Consider the following 20,624-nt stretch of genomic DNA (forward strand, 5'->3'; position numbering starts at 1 on the left):
AATCTTAGATGTGCCTCACTCCTAATTTGTCAGTGTCAGTTTTTGATGAGTTGGGGCACCCGGAGCGTCATTATTGGATGCCCGAATTAGACTCCCAAATCAACTTGAAATAAGTCCTTTAAAATAGCCTGTTTTATGAAATAAGAGCATTTGGTGCTTGGTGCAACAGACATAATCAATTAATGGGCTAATTAGCCTACCAACAAAATGATTATAAGGCCGGAATGAGGTTGTGAAAGGGTCATACTTGGCCCCCTGCCTGGATTTGAATAGGTGTGGCACAGGGCCATCAGGAAGCACTGGATATAGAAATTCTTTACTTGTAACGGGGAAGTATTTGATAAGAAGAAAGGGCTCATAACTTAGCAATAAACCGTTAGTATCATAGAGAGATAATTTACATAGATAAATCCTCAATCGACCCAATTCTGCTCAAATAGACAAATCTCTCTGGATGTTGTCATTTCCAGATCAGTAGAAACGTGCGCGGTGACGTCATCACGCATGCGGACGGCTGTGATTGGTCGGTTTCTCTATGTTATTGTGCTGCTGTCAGTGCACGAGCTGTGGGAGTTGCCATATCACCCAACGGTAATAACCAGGAAAGCGAGTGATTCAGGTACGTTTAATGTGCCGATGTCCTTCCGAAAATGCTTTTAACACGTTCATACTTGTTTCTGTTACGTTGTCATTGATATCATTATCACTTAGGGCTCGTGTTTATAAAGGCCCCGTGCATCGCTAAAACCAGCTAACAACGTTCCTAGCTAGCAAATTGTGTGTTAAATATCCGTTATCGCTAATGCACGATGATTCCCATCAAGGTGAGCGGGATGTTTATGTCGTGTCTCTCCACGTAAAGCACTGGTGTATAATATGAATATTAACTAACGTGAAACAGGCGATTTGTATGTTCTTGTCATGTTTTGTTGTTTTGTTTTGTTTAGGTTTTTTTTTCTCCTCAGACACGTGATTACGTAATGTGCGTACGGGATAATTTGTTCCACCGGTTGCAAAAAGGCATCTGAGAAACGCCTAGTCGGTTTGGTTTGGTGCGAAGACAAGACAAGACAACACACTCACAGCAAAAACTTGGCACTTGCTTGTTTGAAGAAGGCGTCGAGCTGACACCGAGGCAAAGGTAGGGCTGCTGAGCTTGCTAAAACTCATACATTGATGTAAGGTGACGATAACAATCCCAATAGCTTGAGTGTATTTCAACACACGTACGTTTCGCAGTTGCTTTTTTTAATGACTGTTAGTCTATAATTAACGTAGCTCTCGAGACGTGATATTTACAAAAACGTTGCTGCGAGTCCACAGTGTGGCATGAAATTGAGGTCAAACCTGTGTTGATAAAATACGCAGTCTCGACAGGAAAAAACAAGAAGTAAAGCACAGCATCATTTTGGTAACCTCGGTGGTTTGGTGCCTCATAGCAGTTAAATACTACAGTAGAAACATGCTGTTTTACTTTTCTGTTCAATGTAATTATCTGTTTTTCTTTCAACTCTTTTGACAGTTTGGAAGGTGGAGAAGGGCTATAAGCAGAGCCATGGCCGCAGTGCATCACCCAGGATACCCATCTAGATACTCACTCCACTGGGATGAAACAGAGTGCCTAGACTGCTATGGAATGTTGTCCCTCCATGAGGTCTTTGAAATAGTTGGTTCTCAGCTGACAGAAAGCGACATTGAGGTGTTGTCATTCCTTCTGAATGAAACTTGTTCTGCACCACACCCGCTTGATCCGACAGGCTGGACAGTTGAGGCCGATGCTGGCGTTCCAGATGACTCGGGCGTCTCCCCGAGTCCTGAGCTGTTAAAGGCCTGGAGGCGGTTAAAGCCTCAGAGCTCCCAGGCTCCCTTAGTTGCCTCTTGTAAGCCCACCAGTGGCCCTGAGCTGTTTTTGGAGCTAGAGAAGCAAGGATATCTCAGTGATGGCAACCTAGAGCCACTGCTGCAACTACTGAGAGTCCTTACTCGTCATGACCTGCTGCCTTTAGTGTCACACAAGAAAAGACGGACAGGTGAGGTTGAATCATCAGTTTGTCATTATCAGATTTTGAGATAATGTTGAATGCTTTGCCTATTGTGTCTCTTTCTAAATCTATTACTGGAATGTGTCAGCTATTAATACATTTCTGTCTTACTAGTTATGGCCTAATAGTACTAATCTGTTTTTATGCTTTTCAGTGTCTCCAGAGAGAAGTGGACGGTGTTATGGTATGGAAAACATAGAGTTGGAGCAAACATCTGGAATGCAGTATAGCTGCAGGCAGACAGAGATGCCCTTTTCATCTTTAAGACAGCAGGTTAGAACTGGTAAGTGGACTCCTGCATCGTATTTACCTCATTAGAACAGCCAGTGTCTCCACAAACCTGTCCACAGTCAGTATTTACCATTCTCTGAGGCATGTACAATATTGACACTTAATGCTAGTACCTAGTTGTTAGCGAAGAGGCGCTGGTATCCATGTTATTTGTTCCATCCTTCTGTTGTGCTAGGAATATAAACATTGTTTTGTCAAAGTTGTTTCCCCCGGTCAAAATTACAATACACTGAGTTACAGTATAACATTTAAAATACTGGTGTCTGGTTACATAAGCTTGTTTTGAACCTTCCATGGGGAAACATTTATATTTTGATCAGATATCAACAGAAACAGCCAAACATGCACTAATTAACAGAAGTAGGTCAGAGAGAAACAGAAATAAACCAGGACTGTGGCAGTCCCACAACCAGTCCCATCCCTACTGTCTGAATTCCATAAACTAACTCCATCCATCTTTTGTTAGGTATTTACCCTTCTGTACCTGGGCCAACTGTTAGGAGGAGGAGGAAGAAGAGGGGAAACGGCTGGAGCCGTAAGCCCAAGAAAACAAACAGACACAGCCCGCAGCTATCTCCACCACAACCGCCACGTAATGCTTCCTGCAGTAAGTGCAGCCCCGGTGCTTCTCACCTCGTTTAAAGCTTTTCATCTCTTGACCCCTATTTTCATCCCGCTCCCTTCTTTTAAGGATCATTTCCCCTTCTTTTCATAAAAAACAAAAGCTTCAAGTTCATTTAAAATCTTTCTTTCACCTCCAGCATCTCTACATTTCCTGTATTGTCTCCTTAATTCTAATGTTGTTTGTCTTAGCTGAACCTTAGCTGGAGTTGAAGTCTGAAGTAAAAAAAATTTTTCTTGTTTTTTAAACCATCATTCCAAAAAATCTCAATGCACAGAAACCTTGCTCATTGAATGTTTGTTTGTTTTTTTCAAAAAAAAAACAACTAAATGTGAAAATCTGCATGCTAAAGCAACTATTGTGTAAACTGTCTTTGTTCACTTAATTTACTACTTTTATAGAGTGCAGAACTCCACTCCAGTACATTATGCTTTATTCACCGAATATTTCAGCTATCTTCCCTTTCACCTTGATGAAGGCAAGATCATGGTATTAATAACAAACTTCAAAAGAACTGAACCAGTTATGGTGTTATTTATTGTTTAGTATAGTACACAGGTTTTGTCCAAGTACTTACTTGTTAGCAGTGCATTAAAGGGTTACCGGTAGTTTGTGTTTTTTGAAGTGGGGTCATATAAAGTACATACTTGTAGTCAATCTGTTCCCTACCGTAATCACTGATCAGCACAGCCTCAGTTTGGAGAAGTAGAGAGCCGCTCCAGCCCAGACGCTCAGCTTTGTACTGCAGTGAACGGGGTCCAGGAAAAAAAAAAAAGAAGCAAAATTTAACCACCTAAAACAAGGCTCACCTAAAAAATCAGTTCAAGTGTACATTGTATAGGGAAAATTCACACTGCTTTACATCGCCGTCAGACCGCCCTTTCGGAGGTTCAACGGTCTGTTAAGATTTGTTTTTATTGAAAGTAAACCTTTGGTTCTGCAGCTGGGCCTCGCACTGTATTTCGCCGCTCGCAGATCACCTGTTGCCCAGTTGCGGTAATGCGTAGGGATATAAAGGTTCTACGGTTACAGTACAAAGTACAAAGCTGAGCATCTGGGCTGGAGCAGCTCTCTACTTCTCCAAACTGAGGCTGTGCTGATCGGTGATTACGGTAGGGAACAGATCAACTATAGAGATGTACTTTATATGATTCCACTTCAAAAAACAAGAACTATCTCTTTAACTCTTTTTTGTTTAGACAACTCAATCTTGTTTCTCATGGCACCAGAAAGTTATCCACTGTCATACACTTCAAACACATAAAACAATTTAAAAGCTCTGTTTGATTGACAACTTTCTGCAAAAAACTACAGCAAAACAAGTTAGTCAACCTTTTGAAATATGCATGTGCTTCCCTTTGAGTTGACTGCATTTTGATTTATGAATCAGGTGTTTCACTTGGTATCTTCATTGTTTTGCTGTAAATGTTAATACTTTCAGCATCTTCTTAACTGTCTTAATTGAACATGCAACATCAAGGAGATATTGTTTCTCTGGCCATTTGTCCATCAGGCCCTTCTTTACATTATTTTCCCTTCATTTCACCTTTTCTCTAACCCGTTCATCTATGCGAAGCTGTTGCTGTTGATAAGAGCACAGACTGGTAGGTTGTGTCCTGTCCTTTTTGTCTACTCTGTTTGAAGAAAGATGTCATCACTAGCCCTTGTTCTCCTTTACTGTCAAGCTTGATACAAAGTTGTCACAAAACAACTGTCAAACCTCACATTTCTTCCTGAGAAATTATTTGCAGTTGTTAAAAGCAACCTAACTCTGCTGGGAAGCTGCGCTACGTAACCCATTATCAGGGTCCTGCTCTATGTTTCCACTATTGCCTGCCTTTAAATCAATCTGTATTAGTTTCTTTTGACACAATAAGATTCAGATAACACTAACATTAGTTGCCCTCCCTGTGAGTTTGCTTAGTCATTCATACAGACCTTCTCAGATATTTCTTTCGAACCCCATCATTGCCTGTTGGTCAAAATTACGCAATACAACAAAGGCTGATGATTCTGACACAGTTTAAAAACACAATTATGTATCAATGAAGACAGCCCTTCTTAGCTATTCAGGATGAGTGATGTGCCTATGACTATGAACATGTTGCTGTCTTGACTCCACATTTGATTCCACCAGGTTGACTCAGGATTGTAACCTAAGACACAGTGGATCATGGAGACAGAGGGGGAGACTGAGCAACAAAACAAACAGTCTGTCTGTCCACTCAGTCCATACATACTGCAGATTGCGTGATCGACTCAGTCATGCACTCTCTCACAAGTCTGGGCCGATGCCTAAGGTAAAAGAGGCTCCCCCCCTTGTTACAACAGGGGTCGGCGCAGCCACTTTGCTCCTTATTCGATGATTGTGTATCATAATGTAGCTGCCCCCTACCCTGTACCCTTCAGGAAACTCTCTCAAAATAATCCTGTACTGTTCTTTAGTGTTGTGAATTGTGAACGAGGAAGCATTCTGTTTGAGATTCCTTATTTATCTATTTCTGACGAGAGTTGTTGGTGTCAGTGTTTCACAGAACAGAGTCCTCAGCAGTAAGCCTCAAATATTTTCAAAAAGTTCCCAGCTGATGTTTTAAGCAAACATGCAAAAGAAACAAAATTCTCTGGACAACTCAAAGTTCATTTGATCTCACTAAAACCATCGTAATGGGGATGTATGTAGAGGAAGTGTATTTTGAATTCCCTGATATTCTCTGCAGTCCTGGTGAACGTGACACATTTTCACAAACATGGCCAACAAGCTTCTTTTTTGTCCATGCAGTGTTGACATTTGTAATTTGGTGAAAGCTCAGCTATAATTTTAAGACTTTTTATGAAGGTGATATAACCCAATCAAAATACTTTTGAACTTGTGCAGTCTTATGACAAAAGAAACTAGTTTGACCAGTATGGTTATTAGTAACTGAGGAGATGGATATGAGAGAACCATATTTGGAACCATTATACGATATGTTTGCATTAAAAATTTAATTCTTACTACCAAAATTAAAAGTAGCCACAGATGTACAGTTTACTCAAGTATTATACTTAAAGTACAGTTTTACATTACTTGTACTTTACTTGATAATATCTGTTTTTTCCTACATTACACTTTTACTCCACTATATTTACAAATATTGTCCATTTACTTTTACTAATATCTAGTATGTAACTCTCGTTGGCTACTAAATATTTAGTATCTGACTTTGTAGATTCAGAATATTCAGTGTTGACATCCTGTTGGTCATGACATGTAACCAACCAGATAGTGTTGTGGCTGGGATGTTTAGTGAAACAACAGAGTGGTGACTACAAACTGAGAGAGGTGGTTCCATCGGAGCCAAAGTAGTTTTTAAGTTTTCTTAATTTATTTTGTAGTCAATCAGACAAAAAAAGAAGATTCCAGCAATCGGAAAATGGTGAAATATCTGTGCTGATAATCGTCCAGGCCAATAATTGTTCTGTCCCTGCTCACAACACTTTATTTGAGCAGCAAGGTGCTACAAGTTGCAAATGCCAGTGTACCTAGTAGCCCCATTCACAGTCCTTTAAGTGCGGGAATCTTGTGCCAATTCATTGGCCAGACAGTTTCACTGCGATTCTGATGTGCCGATGGAGCGTGCCGATCTGATGGTATCCACAGTCTGACAGCTCATCAGATCCTTCACTCATCAAATAAAAGAGAAATGCTGTTACAGGACCAAACAACAGTAATGAGGTCATTGGAATTGTCTTTGGCAACTTACATGAGGGAAAAAATACCGCAGTTATACCTGGAGAAGCCTCTGTCATCCTGTCTGTCCTACTGAACCTTGGTCACATTTCTGCCAGAAAAACGGTGTCTGTCCCTGGCAAAAAAATTAACTCGCCATGTGTTTGTTTGAAGTGTCTCCTTCCACTATTGTGTTGTTGTAGTGACGGTCTCAAGAAAAACAATCACTGCGACTGGTGAACTTTCCCCCCACAAAATAGCAGTCCCCCCTCGCGAGTGAGAGAGTCAGACAGCGTTCGCTGTTTACTGATGTTGATTATGTATTTATGCAATTTAGAGCAAAAAAAATTACTTTGTCACTTTCCAGGATGTACGATGGATCAGGATGTCAAACACATTAATGGCATCCATATGATTATAAACAGTCAGTGAGTACATGTTTAGATTAACAGCTGGACACCAAGGGAAACGGGTTTGAAAAAAACCACACAGATTTCAGCATCATGATGCATACCATCATGCCTCTATTGGATCCACAGTGCCAACTTGCTGTATGAATTGATACACTGTTGCGGGTTAATGCCGTAGCTGCTTGGTTGTGTGTGTGAACAACCAAGTGTTGAGAATTGGCAACCCTTGCTGCTGAGATAATGTGGAGTTTCTGTTTGAAAAGGGATGCTGTGACCTGAGGTCAGCCCACATTAGAGGATGAAGTGTGCAAACAAAACATGGTGGTGAAGTTGAAGAGAAAGTTAACACAAACTTGGACTGCTCTCAAAGTTGCAACAGTGAAACAAGTTTAGGAACATTACAACAGAAAACTCTGATGTGATGTTATTTCCGTTTTGTAAACCAAACAAGAATCAGTTATCGGATATCTGTTTTTAGGTTATCTGTGGTTAAAGTCTGGCTGTCAGTCTAGGACACCGAATAAATACTGATTTATATAACTCGAAACAGTTTGGACAGGTGAAATAGACAAAGACAAAATAAAAATATGTTGGACATGTTTGTGGAAGTGCCAGTTATCATGCATGTGGGAAACATTTTGGAGCTATCCTTTCACCTCACACTATCTTCATTACAAGTGGTTCTGAACATCTGCCAATTTGGATACTCATCCTTTTGATAAGGACTGGCCGTGTATTACATTTCAGGACATCTAAAATGGCCGCCAACAGACAGCTGTTAAAAAATGCCAATGTAACCTTTACTTGAGCAGTTCTGAGGAAACAGTGCTCTGCTGAAGGAGGCTCCTGCTGTATCTTATCTCTGTGCCCTATGTGAGCCATGGGTGTGCATTTGTCAAAAGGGAGCAGAGATAGATAGGGCAGTTAAGTCCAATGCTGGCCCCTAGCATTTAAAGAGATCTCCAGTACTCTTTCTTGTCATGATTCATCTCTCTGATCATTTTCATGGAAGTGTCTCAATTATATTCTGACAATAATAACTACCATTACAAATGCCCATATGGTGCTCGCTGCCTCAGCTCAGTATTGGTTTTATGCAATGTCAATGGGCTGCTTAGTATGACCCTTACTTGGTTTAGCTGACTTGTCTGACTAATGTTATATTTTGAGCTTAAATAATGGGTTGGTGAGGGTGAGGGTAAGGGGCCCCAGGTAAGAGTGATCCCAAGCAACCCTCTGAGCCACATGTAATATTGTAGAACTACAGTAGAGGCAGTTCTGAGCTGATAAACTTGCCCTGAATACTAAGAGAACAACTAAGAGAAGTGAGTGCTGTGCCATGCCTGCTTGATGTTGAAGAAACAACCCAGTCGACAGATATCCAACCCACTTGTGCTTGTCTCTCTCTCTCTTTCTCTCCTTTCTCTGTGTTCGCAGTTCTAAACAGACCAACCTGTGTGTCAGGAAAACAGTATCCTTACACACAATGAGAGGGAGAGAACGAACACTAAATGCTCAAACTACGCAAAATGGTACAGAGAGCGATTTTTGTCTATGGGGAAAAGAGGGAGAGTTCTGTCTGCCTGTCTCTCAGTACTCCCCTAACTCTCCACTCTCTTGGTCAGTCATTCAGCAGAAAAACGGATCGATAAAGAGTTGAAGCTCTCCGTGCCAAGTGACTCCTCGTAAATGGGTACTTAAACTTTTTTTTCCCCTTTCTTTTTTTATCTTTTTTTCGGTGGGGTAGAGGAAGCCAGACGGGCTTGGTGTTTAAAGTGAGAAAATGAAAGCTGTGCTTCCTAATGTCCTGTCTAAGTGGATGTCTCTGTGTCTGATGAAGCGTGAAGTGCTCTGTAACCCTAACAAAATGACTATCATTGTGTTCCTGTGGTTTTAAATGGCCTTCTCCTCAGTGCACCCTATCTCTACCTCCATCCTGCTCAGTATGAAATGGGGAAGCAGAAATGGAGGCCATCCATAAATACAGTAATTGCATGAAGGGCAGGTGTTTATCATAGCCACAGCCCTCACACAGTGAAATGATCCAAAAGGTCGAACTGTTAACAGCACTTCAACTTAATATTTCACTGCGTCCGTACTGAATATTGGATAAGAGTGCCAAAAGCTAGGTGATATGCAGTATAATGCCCCCTTTTTTAATATAGATGCAACATTTGACTATTTGTGATAAATCACATAAATTAAGCGCTTAAACACGTCCTGTTACTGCCACTTTGGCAATATGCTTGCAAGGGTAATGTACCACTTAATGTTTTCAGCCCCCCACCTTGGACTTTTTAAATGTATTATTGTTTTTCAACATCACAATGGATGCATTTTCAACACTGATTAACAGATAAAGACCTTAAAGTGAAAATCTATAATCTGGAATCTGCAGGAGTTTTCTCCAGACTTTCTCATTGTGGTGAGTGATAAGGCCAAAATTTATCACAGTATATGAAATATTATCTCGCAGCAACAGTATATATCTTGATATGCAGTTGTTTTGTAAATTCTATTAAGAAATGGATTATAATCAGTTTGTACCATACTTCATCATACTTGATTATTTCCCTCTTTTATTTTTTACTTTAGTACAAATGGCTCACATGAGGACAGCTGTCAGTTAAAAACAAAAGACTCAAACCAGTAAAACAAGCTTAGTTTGAAAATGCAAAAAGATTCCAGCCTGACCTGACAGTAAACCAATTTACTCTTACGTAACGCGAGAATGTTACGAATGTAGAGCAGAGACAGTAAAGGATGGCTCCCGTGATGGAAAAAGCCAAATTTCTATTGGTGGACAAAATTTTACAACTGTAGGTAAACAGTCATATTGACCAACCTGCTAGCATACTGAGTTGAACTTTATTGGGCCCTTTCCCTTTCTGATAACTTTTGAATTACCAACTCAGAAACCATTTCTTTCTATTCTTTGTCTTTTTGATGCAGTTTTGGTTACGTAATAGATTTACGAATGATTAGCAGTCCACTATTAATCAGTGTTGTAAAACAAAGCACTTTACATTCCTTTTCTGTGGTATGACTAAGTTTTTTTCTAACCAGTATGTTGTATGTATTGTCAATGGAATGACTTGAAGAAAGGTGTTGCAGACTACTATCCATCATATAAGTTCATATTGTAAAGTTGAAAAAGTTTTATAATTTGCACATCACAGTCGAATTTGTTATTCTTTGAAAATGTTTCATGTTATTGTACCATAATGATTTCACGAAGATAAAATGTTTTCTTTCATTTTCTTGTGTGAGCAAATTTAAAGTGAAACTCTCTAAATGCAACCTAGGCTTTTTTTGTGAATGTATATGAGTCAGATCTTCCTGTAAAAGCATAATTACGACCAAAGAGGCACTTTTAAGATTGACCGTATCATCGTTTTCAGCTCAAACTCATTTTCAATGGGAGTGCATGGGGCACTTTAATGCTAGCATCAAAATTGCTATTTTTAAAACACTAAGAACGCTCGACACAACATGAAACTTTGTTCGTAGTATCACCAGGGTCTCTACACGTGAACACAAGCATTGAGAACATTGTTTGTGTACATAGAGTTTACTAAAAAAGTTTTTGAACAACTCACGTTAGCAGTAGCTTCTTCCTCTAGCCATCATCATGGCGGCCCAGACGTACTCGGGGATCAACACGTCTGGGTAGAGTGTATGTGGTTCAGTTGAGCTGTGTGTAGAGACCCTGGTGACGCTATGAGCAAAGTTTCATGTTGTGTCGAGCCTTCTTAGTGTTTTAAAAATATCAATCTTAAAAGTGCCTCTTTCATCGTCATTATGCTTTTACACAAAGGTTTTACTCATATACATTAACAAAAAAAAAAGCCTAGGTTGCATTTTGGCAAGACTTTCGCTTTAAGTGTAAATTGAATGATTTCCATTTGCAAGTGGGCTCTCTATTGGATCTTTCCCACCCTGCATATTTTAAACATTTCTTAAACCATATTGATTAAGTGTCCCTTTTGATCCAGTCCTCTGTTTTTATATTATAATAATTACAGCCTCATGAAGCATGAATGCAAAAGCCAGTGTTTGGTCATTGCTCTCCTACAAATGTTAAGACATGCAAAATCAATGCCTTAATTCAACATTTGCATTTCTAATGTTGGCATTTTCCAAACTACATCCCTCTTGAGTCTGGCACTATTCCCCGTAGCCCCAAACAAAATATGAATGGAAAGAGGGTAAACGTGACTCACAGCTTCTGTTTAGTTAAGCAGGAGCAGACCTTGATATGTGTTCAAGTCGGGTCCTTGGTGCTCTTGTAATGATCCTGTGCCTCATTTGAAACTCTGATGTTTGTCTTCCTATCATGAGAGTTACACATATAACTCTGAGCGATCCGAGTGATGTGAAGACATATTTTATGACTATCTGTTATCAATTTGCTGCTCGCTCCTCCAAAAATGAGTAACTTGACCTCACCTTACATATCCCTCTGTTAAAAGTTTGATAGAGAACAGCAAAAATGGTTTTGGTTGGGCTTGGTTTTGCATACCTAGAGATGCAATTGTGGCTTCAAAACTACTCAGAATAAAGGTTTCTTTGCAATGAGACATTGATGGGAATGTTTCAAGTGAAATGGATATCATTGGTAGTAAATACTGTTTACCTCTGCTGAAGAGCTTTGAGTGGGGGAGATGAATTTTTGTTGCAGCAAAAGTCGTCAGCCGCTGGTTTCAACTCGAAGCTCTGGAATAATGACATGGGGGACGATCTCAGCCGCGCTCTTGCTCAGTACAGTATGTATCCTCTGATCTTTCTCGCTGTGCTGTTGCATGACCGCCAATCCTGTTACTGCGGAACTCCAGCATCTGCACTCAGCATTAAACATGTTGATCAAAATGAATATGGCGATTTTAAACACAGAGGTGGAACAAATTACCACTGCAGGGTTTGCCACTGCTAAGCTGCTTTCATTTCTGTTACCACGATATTTGCTTAAGGTGTCAAGTAAATTTGAATGCAGTCACTACATGAACTCTGTAGCCATGATCTATGTAGACCATGCTGTCGCTTTGAAAGTTCTCCAGCATCAGTGTTGTCTGTCTTTTTGAATCACCTAGTTGACAGGAACACATAAATTGATCGAATTGCCTGGGAAGAAAAGAACAACGCTCGTTCAGTTGCAGAGTATTTCTCCTGATGCTCCAAAATGTCAAATTTGTTTTCACCAATACAAACTTGAGGGGTTGCAGCAGCGCTAAGCACAAAAATGCACACAGTCTGGTTGGTTTAGCTCCGGTGCACCACGTAATTAACAGCCTGCTCTGCCTCGCTGCACCATTATATTTGTTCTTTAAGTATTTCAGTGTACAATTTCCTGTATAGTTAGTAGTCTCCTGGGTCATTTTCTCTTTTTCTAACTCTTTTGTGCTCTTGGACCCCTTTTTTAAAAAATCCCTACTTCATGTAGTGCACTACTGCAGTTAGGCTAAATGAACTGTCTGATAATGATTTTGTCTTGTCCCCATTTCTCTTCCCTTTGTCTCAACTTCTTGACCCCTCCCTTTCTGTCTGTCATGTGGGCCTCTCGGATTTGGCTGTTAACTTCTTATAACACTTCCCGTAACCTTTCCTCTTCTTTCTCACCCCTTGCTGCTGTCTTTTTTTCTCTCTCTTTCCTCCCCACTCTCCTCACTTTGTCTTTATTCACTTTCACCCCTCAAACTCTCCTCCACCACACTGTCACCCCTACATTCTACCACTGCTCCCTCCTCTCTCCATCATCAGATGTCCGCCTGCGCGTCAGGGCTGAATACCTGGAACACGAGTCGGCACTCCGTGATGGTGTCTCCTCGGACAAGCAGCAGCCCCTGGAGCGACAGTTTGAGTTGTTCAGCCAAGCCAACACGCTGCTTCGTTCCAGAGACCTAGGTTCCATCGTCTGCGACATCAAGTTCACTGAGCTGGAGAACCTTGACGCCTTCTGGAGTGACTACCTGAGTGGAGCGCTTCTGGAGGCCCTGAAGGGAGTCTTCATCACTGATTCCTTGAGGATGGCAGCAGGCTCGGAGGGCGTCCGCTTGCTGATCAGTGTGGACCAGGATGACTACGAGGAGGGCCGAATGCTGCTTAAAGCAAATTCTGGCAGTAGTGGGAGACTGCTGTCATCTAGTAATGGTGGGCGCACAGGGACTCACTGGGCTATATAGGCTCATAAGACTCTTTGGACCAAATTACATTAACCTTGAAGCTTGGAATAGCACAGATTGTTGGAAGTTGTGGTCACAGGCATATTTCAAAGCATTTTTAAGGCTTACTTTTGGTGTTGGAATACTTATAGTAGCCACTAGATGGCAGCACGTACCATCTGTTGTTTGTTTTCATGAGAGGCCTTACATTTTCAGAATAGTCAGCTTTTAGTTAAAACATTACCATCATTTGTGAAAGAAAGATGTATAATAATGGATCATTGTGCTTTCCTTCTGGATTTATGCACAGGTGCTACTTTGTAAGATACCAGGATGAATCAAGATTTTTCTTCTTAGTCTCAGTGAGGAAAGGAGCAAGCAAGCCTGTGCCACAAGATCATGTGGTAAGCCCCTCATAACATTATCAATAAATAATAGTAATAATAAATAAGGTCAGTGTTGAGACTAAATAAATTGGCCACTGTCAAACTAAGCATGTATTCACCAGTCTGCCCAATTGTATACATTGACAGTCGGCATTCAGATTCCAACATGGCTTTCGATTTCCTCAAATACGAACAGATTATACACAACAAATTGTGCTTTACTGCCAAACAGATGTTTGACTTGAAGATAACTAATGGTGCCAAGGGGTTCATCCTTATTACAACTAATTTAAAGGACATGGAAAAGTTTCTGATCTTTAGAAATATATTAGAGAATTGAGCACAGATGAAAAAGTGGGCCGCTCTCAGCTCAGATTGACCTTTGTGTGTAAGTTTGGAGAGCCTAGTCCACATATACACACAGATAACAAACACTGGGATTCTCAGCCCGGTGTACAACGATAACTCGACTTGTGATTGCCGTGGTCAGTGGATACGGCAGTTGCCAGTAGATGACAGCAGTGATTAGGGCCAGGCCTCAGCAGACCATGGAAGATTCATCATCCCAAGCTTGTCAACAGCAACCCGGATAATGCAACGGTGGCTTGTGTCCGGGCTTCCAGCTAGGCCGCGGCAAGTGCCTCTCTCAGCAAGTAAAGCACAGGACAGTGCGTCGGTCAATAGAAGTGATGTTGGGGAGATCAAAATCAAAAGTGCACATCCCAGCTCCACTCAGCCCTGCTATGTAGGCCCAGTAGAGTGGCTCACGGACAGCTGTCTACTCACCCTGCTGGAACTAATGCCTGGACTTCACTCATAGAAGACGATCAATAAGGGCCCTCCTCTAAGTCCCTTCATACAGGCACGACTTAAGCAGGCAGACTTGCTACTGTCTGAAGTGCAGGGCTCTGCAGGGCCAGGCAGAAGGAGAGACAATGGACATGTTTTTGTGTACTTTTGTGTGTCTTTGATGAGTGATTAATTTAATGCATGATTGTATCATGCATAGGGGAAAGAAAAATCATTCTGGGGAACTTTTTTGTTAAAACAAAATTTGCTTTTGTTATGGCAGTTGTTTTTGTGAAAATCTTTATATATTAGACATTATTTCTGGTGAATAAAAAAGTTGTGAGAACGAAAAGGTGTTTGTGCTTGATGACTATTGTTTTTTACAACCTTTGTTGTATTAATAACTAAAATTGCTTTGCTGCCAATTCTTGAAATGCACTAGTGTTTGTTTTTACAGTTAGGTTACTCAAATTTGCAATATGACTAGAAAAAAACATCTGACAGACTGTCGTATACCTAAAGTACTTGTCAATGGCATTAAAGCAAATTCTTAGTTTTTTTTTCCATAGAAAGTTCTGAAAATAACACGTTTTGCAAATCTAACTGAAACCCCTTCGACCTAGCATCACTTTTCATCTTCTGAAAACCCACCGTCTTATCTTTAGTCTCTTTGTCTCACATTTTGTTACACTGCTTGTTTTTGTTGTTTTTCTCAGTTTTCTGAATTGTCATTTTTCCCGGTCCTCCACCCTCTGTACCTGTATTAGTGGGAGTGTGCCCTCTCCCTGCCCCCAAATGGTCTGAAGTGGTCCATCGAATGCAGGTCACCGTGGATCAGATCCCTAATTATTTCTCCTTGCTCTAAGCTGTCAGCATGATGAAAGCCAAGAGTGGCGTGTGCCTCCAACATCTTATCCAACTTACCCACCCATTTTCTTCCTTGTACCATTCACTTACTTTAAGGCCCAGCAATAAGTGGATGTAATAACAGCAACTTTTATTTTTGACCAAAAAATTGGCTTTTGTTGATATTAATCATTCACACTTGGATTATTTGCATAAATATGTAATATATTTATGAAACTTTCTATAGATGGTCTTTTGAAATCTCCCATAAATATGTGGTTTTTGACATTGAGCCAGCATTCATAGCTTAACCTCCACCAGAACACCTGTATTCCAGTGTGTTTCATGGCGGCCTCTATGCTATGAAATTGGTTTTTATTCTTTCTTTGTTTTCAGATACCTTCATATCCTTACATTGCCAACTTCCTTACTGCCCAAGTCCATTCCTGTAACTTTGAGATAATGGGCTTCTATTCCAGCTTTTAAAAGCTGTATGACATTATAGTTCTTTTTCATGGACCACTGTAGTAAAAAGATTATGACATCTATTATAGAATCTATCTATGAATCTATCAATGGAGGCCAAATATATATAATGAGTGTGTTATTCATTCATGTGTGGTAATTTCCACTGTTAGATTAAGTAGTATTTTTTTATATATGTGTTGATTCTTAATGATGGTGACTTTAGCGCTGGTCGTCCTTGGAAATAATTAAGTCCTCAGATGTAGACCAACACAGGCCTTTAAGCACATGAATAAATAATGTAAATGTCGGCTAAAGGGCACTTTAAAAGTCACCTCATTTCACTCGGAAATCTAAGCAAGCACTCTTTACTCGCTCTGAGACAGGTTTTAGATTAGGTCATACTGTGACATATGAAGAAAAAAAGGTGTTATATTAAAACTCAAGGACAACGGGGATTCAACAACTGTATTTATTATTTATACCCAAGGTTTACAGCAAACGTTAATAATGAATCCCTTGATTTAGTATATTTATTTAATCCAATTTTGATCACAAATGAGAGCTATCAGCGCCTTGCAACAAAGCTAAACTCATTTTCTCTTTTGTTTTAAATATTTAGTGCATTGTTACTTCCTTGTCACTTGCTGCCTTAAAAACACAGCATGTTAGGTCAGTTAAAAGCACTCTGACCACACCCGGCCCTTAAAAAAAACACTGCTGAGTGTACAAATGAAGTTTCATTATTAACTTGCCATCATGGAGAACAGTCAGAGGGACCAACCCTCGGGGGAATATATCTGATAGGGCCGTTTCTACCCTGTTCAGAGTATGCCTTGTTTGATGGCCAGCTAAACTGCCCCAGGCCTGCCTTGGGGAAAACTGAGCTTTTTGAAAGCCCAGTTCTCACCACACCCAGCCTTAAAGCAAGACCAGCGATGTGATGCCCACAGGGAAACTGAGGCACTCTCTCTAAGAAGTCTGCAAAACTATAGAGGTCCAACTCAAAGGATTCTGCCTTGTTCCTCCCCTGAACAGTGACTCCCTTCTGGATGACCCTGCCGCTATGAGAGATTTGTTTGTCAAGGAAATTGGGACGCATATCTGGAGCACTCAGGAACATTATGCTCACAAATATCCAAGGACAAGACAGGCAGAGCACCGTCCACAAGTCAAAGCCTTCTTTTCGTCAGGCTGCCTTCTCCCAGAGCAGTCAGATATCTGAAGGTCTTCACTGAGGCATCTCTGTCAGGTGATGACGTTGCACCAACAACTGTACTCACCTCTACATCTGTGGACATTTCTGCAACCCACCCTATTCCATCTTTCTGTAAAGCTTACAAAATAAAACTGGGACTACAGCAATACTTGGTTTGGCTATGAGAGGACCTCCTCATGTAAAGATCCCCCAATCTGTCTGGATGCTTAACAGACCAATTGGTTTTTCCCAATTTGTCCAGTACTGATGCTTTGGGTCGGTGGCTGACTTGGTCTACCAACCCAGTGGTTGACGACCACCAAGCTGTGGGAAACAGTCAGCCTAGCTCTAAAGCAAACACATTTTCTTAATCCATAGAAAAGATTAATTGTGCTATGTGAGAGACTATTTATTGGTTGGGAACAAAGACTTCCTTCATTATTGAGAGCCAGGCTAGCTGCTAACTACCGTTTCCTGTCTTTTTGCTTAGCTAACTGGCTAGCTCCAGACTTACAGACAGGGAGATGTAATATTGCTAACTCTTTGCAAGAAAGCAGCTGAGCGTTATATTCCGAAGTGTCGAAGCATCGTTTTAAAGAACACCCTCAGTGTACACATCTACAGTGATGAAGGTGGAAAAGGCCAGAGCTGAAGGGTCGATTTAATCCTTTCAGCCATGGCGGACCCCAGGATCCTGCCATCCTCCCGGCCTGCTGCTGACCGTCAGAGCCCACACCTCATCACCACCGCCACCACCACAGCCACCCCTCCTCTGCAGCTTCAGCTCAGCAGCTTCCAGCCAATGGCCTCCCTTGATGCCTCGCTGATCTACATCCAGGTCAAGGATTCCACAGACGGGGTCAAAGATCCGTTGCCATGGTGACAGAGCTGGGGCAGGACGGTGTGATGCAGTTAACTGGGGACCAAAACAACCGGGGGAAGCCACGGTAAGAGAGAAACGGTGATGGAGCCGCCAACGTGGCAAATAATAAAAGTGTATTGGTTTTTTTTTTTTTTTTTTTTTTTAATGAATCAATCATTTTCAACATGTGTTTCACTTTCTATTACCTGCAGGAGGGAATAACTTGGGGTCAAATATATAAAGCACCCCTTATTTCTTTTTTTTTTTAACACCACAGCACACTGAACATTTGGTGAGGCGACTGTTTGGTTTATTGCCTAAAACACTTCATAGAGATATTAGAGGTGGGTTTGTGTTCTGTGGTGCAAATTGCATTGTGTTGCAAAGAGCTAATGTAATGCTGGGTTGTGTGGCAAGACATTGGCCATCATCCTCCTGTAGACTTTATTCCACTGTCCGCAGGTGTTCTTCGCACCTCCTTGATTGGATGGAGACTCAAGTCATCTTGTGGTAGCTCAGGCTTAAATCAGTCTCCTATCGAAACGTGTCATCTAAAGCTGATAGACACTACAGCCTTCTGCCGGCCCACTGGGGCTGCCATTATTATATGTATACCCTGCAGCATATGGTACATCTCTCTGATGGGGGAAATTCTACCACTTTTATTGAGGAAACAAAATTAGATTAGGTGATCTTCTCGAAAGCCTTCTTCCTTGGTTTACCCCTGCTCTGTGTGTGTGGTTGTAAAGCTGGTGGTCAGTTGCAGCAGATTTCAGACAACGTGAGAGACTGTAAGATGGAGTTCATGATTTGGAATTTTTAAACACACAGTATGTAATTTCTGCTGCTGGGGATCTCTCAATCAAAACATAACAAAAGGTGTATGTAGCATGGGATCATGGGAGTCTTTATTTATTCATGATATGTATATATATATATATATATATATATATATATATATATATATATATATATATATATATATCGTAATGACTTGCATATATCATACGCGAGTCATTACCACGAAAACTATTCAGGCGCAAATGTGCAATTTTACAAAAACACGTATTTTAAATTACAAACTGGGCTTACTGGTTTATTCAAAACAACTCAAATTGAACGCTGTATACCTCAGAGCAGAAGGTAACGCTTCATATTTTGCTATCCTTATCATGTGAGGAATGTAGTTAAAATGAGACCGTGATGACTAAAACCAACTACTAATGTAAGCATTACAAAATGGTCAAATTAATGTACATTAAGCATTTTTGGCATTATTGATTGCATATCCTACAGATGGTAAAATTATCGTACAAGTACAACAATACTGGCAATGCTGTCTTCACTGTTTAACAATCACTAGTGCTGATGAAAATGTATTTCTGTGTCTCAGGCAGAAATTTTCATGAACGAGGTAATGTTGAAAAGTTTTATTCATGTTGTGTTTAGTCACCTACTCCAACCTCCTTCCGCAATATCTGACTCTCACACAGAAGTTATGGCAACAGGAGACCAAGTGATAAGCACTAATACTTTGAATAAAATAACAATGACGTTTTAATTTGGATTTTAATTCGTTATGTAAATGTTAGTGGGCATAGTCATTGTTCAGTAATTGAAGAAACTCATCAATCATTTTCCACTTGCACAAAATTAAATGACAGTGGCAGCAGACCAATCAATCCCCTAGCACTTTCAAGTGGTGTTATTGTTTCCGCCACTGTTGCAAAGACAACTGGATCATGTCCGTTATCCTCAGAGCCGCAGATAACAACAACACAGGACAAAACATGAGCGAATTTAATCATTTAGTCTGTATTAGAAATGTGATTGCAGACAGATTTGGCGCCAGGCTGCCAACCTGACTGGATCATCAGATGACCTTCCTTTTCCCTTAAGATTTCCTGCCCAGTTTCAGAAAAAAATTCTATAGTGAAAGCAAGGTATTTACTATAGTGTGTGTGCACGCTGGTGGTTTCTTCACTTTAAATCAATTAGATCGAAACGAAATCTCATCCGTTGCCAGTTTAAGTCAGACCCGTTGCATTAATAAACCGAATACAACATGCAAACCACATTCGTGGAGGAGTCCCTGCGTGTGTCCTGTGAGCAGGAGGAACTGCAGGACTCTCAGCCCATGCTGAGCAGGAAGGACCGTGTTGTCTGCGGCCTGCAGGTGGCAGCACACAGATGAATGAACACAATATGAAGGAGGCCTCATATTCAAAGCAGCAGGGCTCCTGCTGAATATCTTCTGTGTCATGCCAGGAACATCTGTCGTGTCATGAAGTTGCAGAAAAGTGAGAGAGGGGGAAACCTGCCGCGACACAGACGTATTTAAAATTCAAACTTGCATAACTTTATGGCGGTGTGTTCGTACGTAGTTAATGGTGTTATTATTATGCAGGCTCACAGTGGGCCCTCTAAACGTGTTGCACCTACGGAGCCAGTGAGCAGTACAGACATCACAGCGGCATCTTTTCGGGGAGCCTCACATGATGTTTGCGCGGTGATATCCAGCGCTCCAGATGTGCGTTAATTACCACAGATGTGTCATGATCGCCTCCTTGCACTTCAAACGACTCGCCTCGCCTCGCCTCGCGCCCCCCCATCTCATGCACGCGCCCCTTTCTCCTCCACAGCAGCAGCAGCAGCACCACAGCCACCGGGTCGCCATGGAAACCGCTGAGAGACACGCGTCGAGGGGTGAGAAATGGAGAGAGGAAGAGGGACACCGAGGGACACGGAGAGAGAGAGAGAGAGAGAGAGAGAGAGAGAGAGAGAGAGAGAGAAGGGGGACATGAAAGGTTAGGGTGTTGCCATTCTGGGCCCCCCCCCCCCCCCCC

General features: G+C 41.2%; 1 protein-coding gene across 6 annotated transcripts; it reads left to right on the top strand.

The window, feature by feature from the left end:
• The first annotated feature begins 523 nt into the window (after positions 1-523).
• Positions 524-17,848, top strand: dedd1 (death effector domain-containing 1). 6 transcript variants are annotated; one of them, XR_005070756.1, is made up of 8 exons: positions 524-619; positions 948-1,141; positions 1,523-2,030; positions 2,197-2,325; positions 2,800-2,940; positions 12,832-13,221; positions 13,543-13,636; positions 17,591-17,848. XR_005070756.1 is itself a non-coding variant. In XM_037075017.1 (7 exons), exons 3-7 carry the CDS (start codon positions 1,556-1,558, stop codon positions 13,554-13,556), a joined length of 1,149 nt encoding a protein of 382 aa, XP_036930912.1. In that variant the 5' UTR covers positions 524-619; positions 948-1,141; positions 1,523-1,555; the 3' UTR covers positions 13,557-14,762. The 6 variants fall into 6 exon arrangements, 4 of the variants coding, with proteins under 4 accessions (XP_036930912.1, XP_036930909.1, XP_036930910.1 ...); XR_005070755.1 differs by lacking the exon at positions 17,591-17,848 and adding an exon at positions 14,109-14,762; XM_037075017.1 differs by lacking the exon at positions 17,591-17,848 and having other exon boundaries at positions 13,543-14,762.
• The last annotated feature ends 2,776 nt before the right edge of the window (positions 17,849-20,624 follow it).

This window comes from Acanthopagrus latus, chromosome 17 (assembly GCF_904848185.1).
Source record: "Acanthopagrus latus isolate v.2019 chromosome 17, fAcaLat1.1, whole genome shotgun sequence".
In the NCBI taxonomy this organism is placed as follows: domain Eukaryota; kingdom Metazoa; phylum Chordata; class Actinopteri; order Spariformes; family Sparidae; genus Acanthopagrus; species Acanthopagrus latus.

What these genes read in the sequence shown, in the direction of transcription:
- dedd1 (XM_037075014.1), top strand. Translation starts at nt 1,556, where the DNA reads ATGGCCGCAGTGCATCACCCAGGATACCCATCTAGATACTCACTCCAC. An exon ending in ACACAAGAAAAGACGGACAG is followed by an intron (nt 2,031 to 2,196) that starts GTGAGGTTGAAT and finishes TATGCTTTTCAG; the next exon opens with TGTCTCCAGAGAGAAGTGGA. An exon ending in AAGACAGCAGGTTAGAACTG is followed by an intron (nt 2,326 to 2,799) that starts GTAAGTGGACTC and finishes ATCTTTTGTTAG; the next exon opens with GTATTTACCCTTCTGTACCT.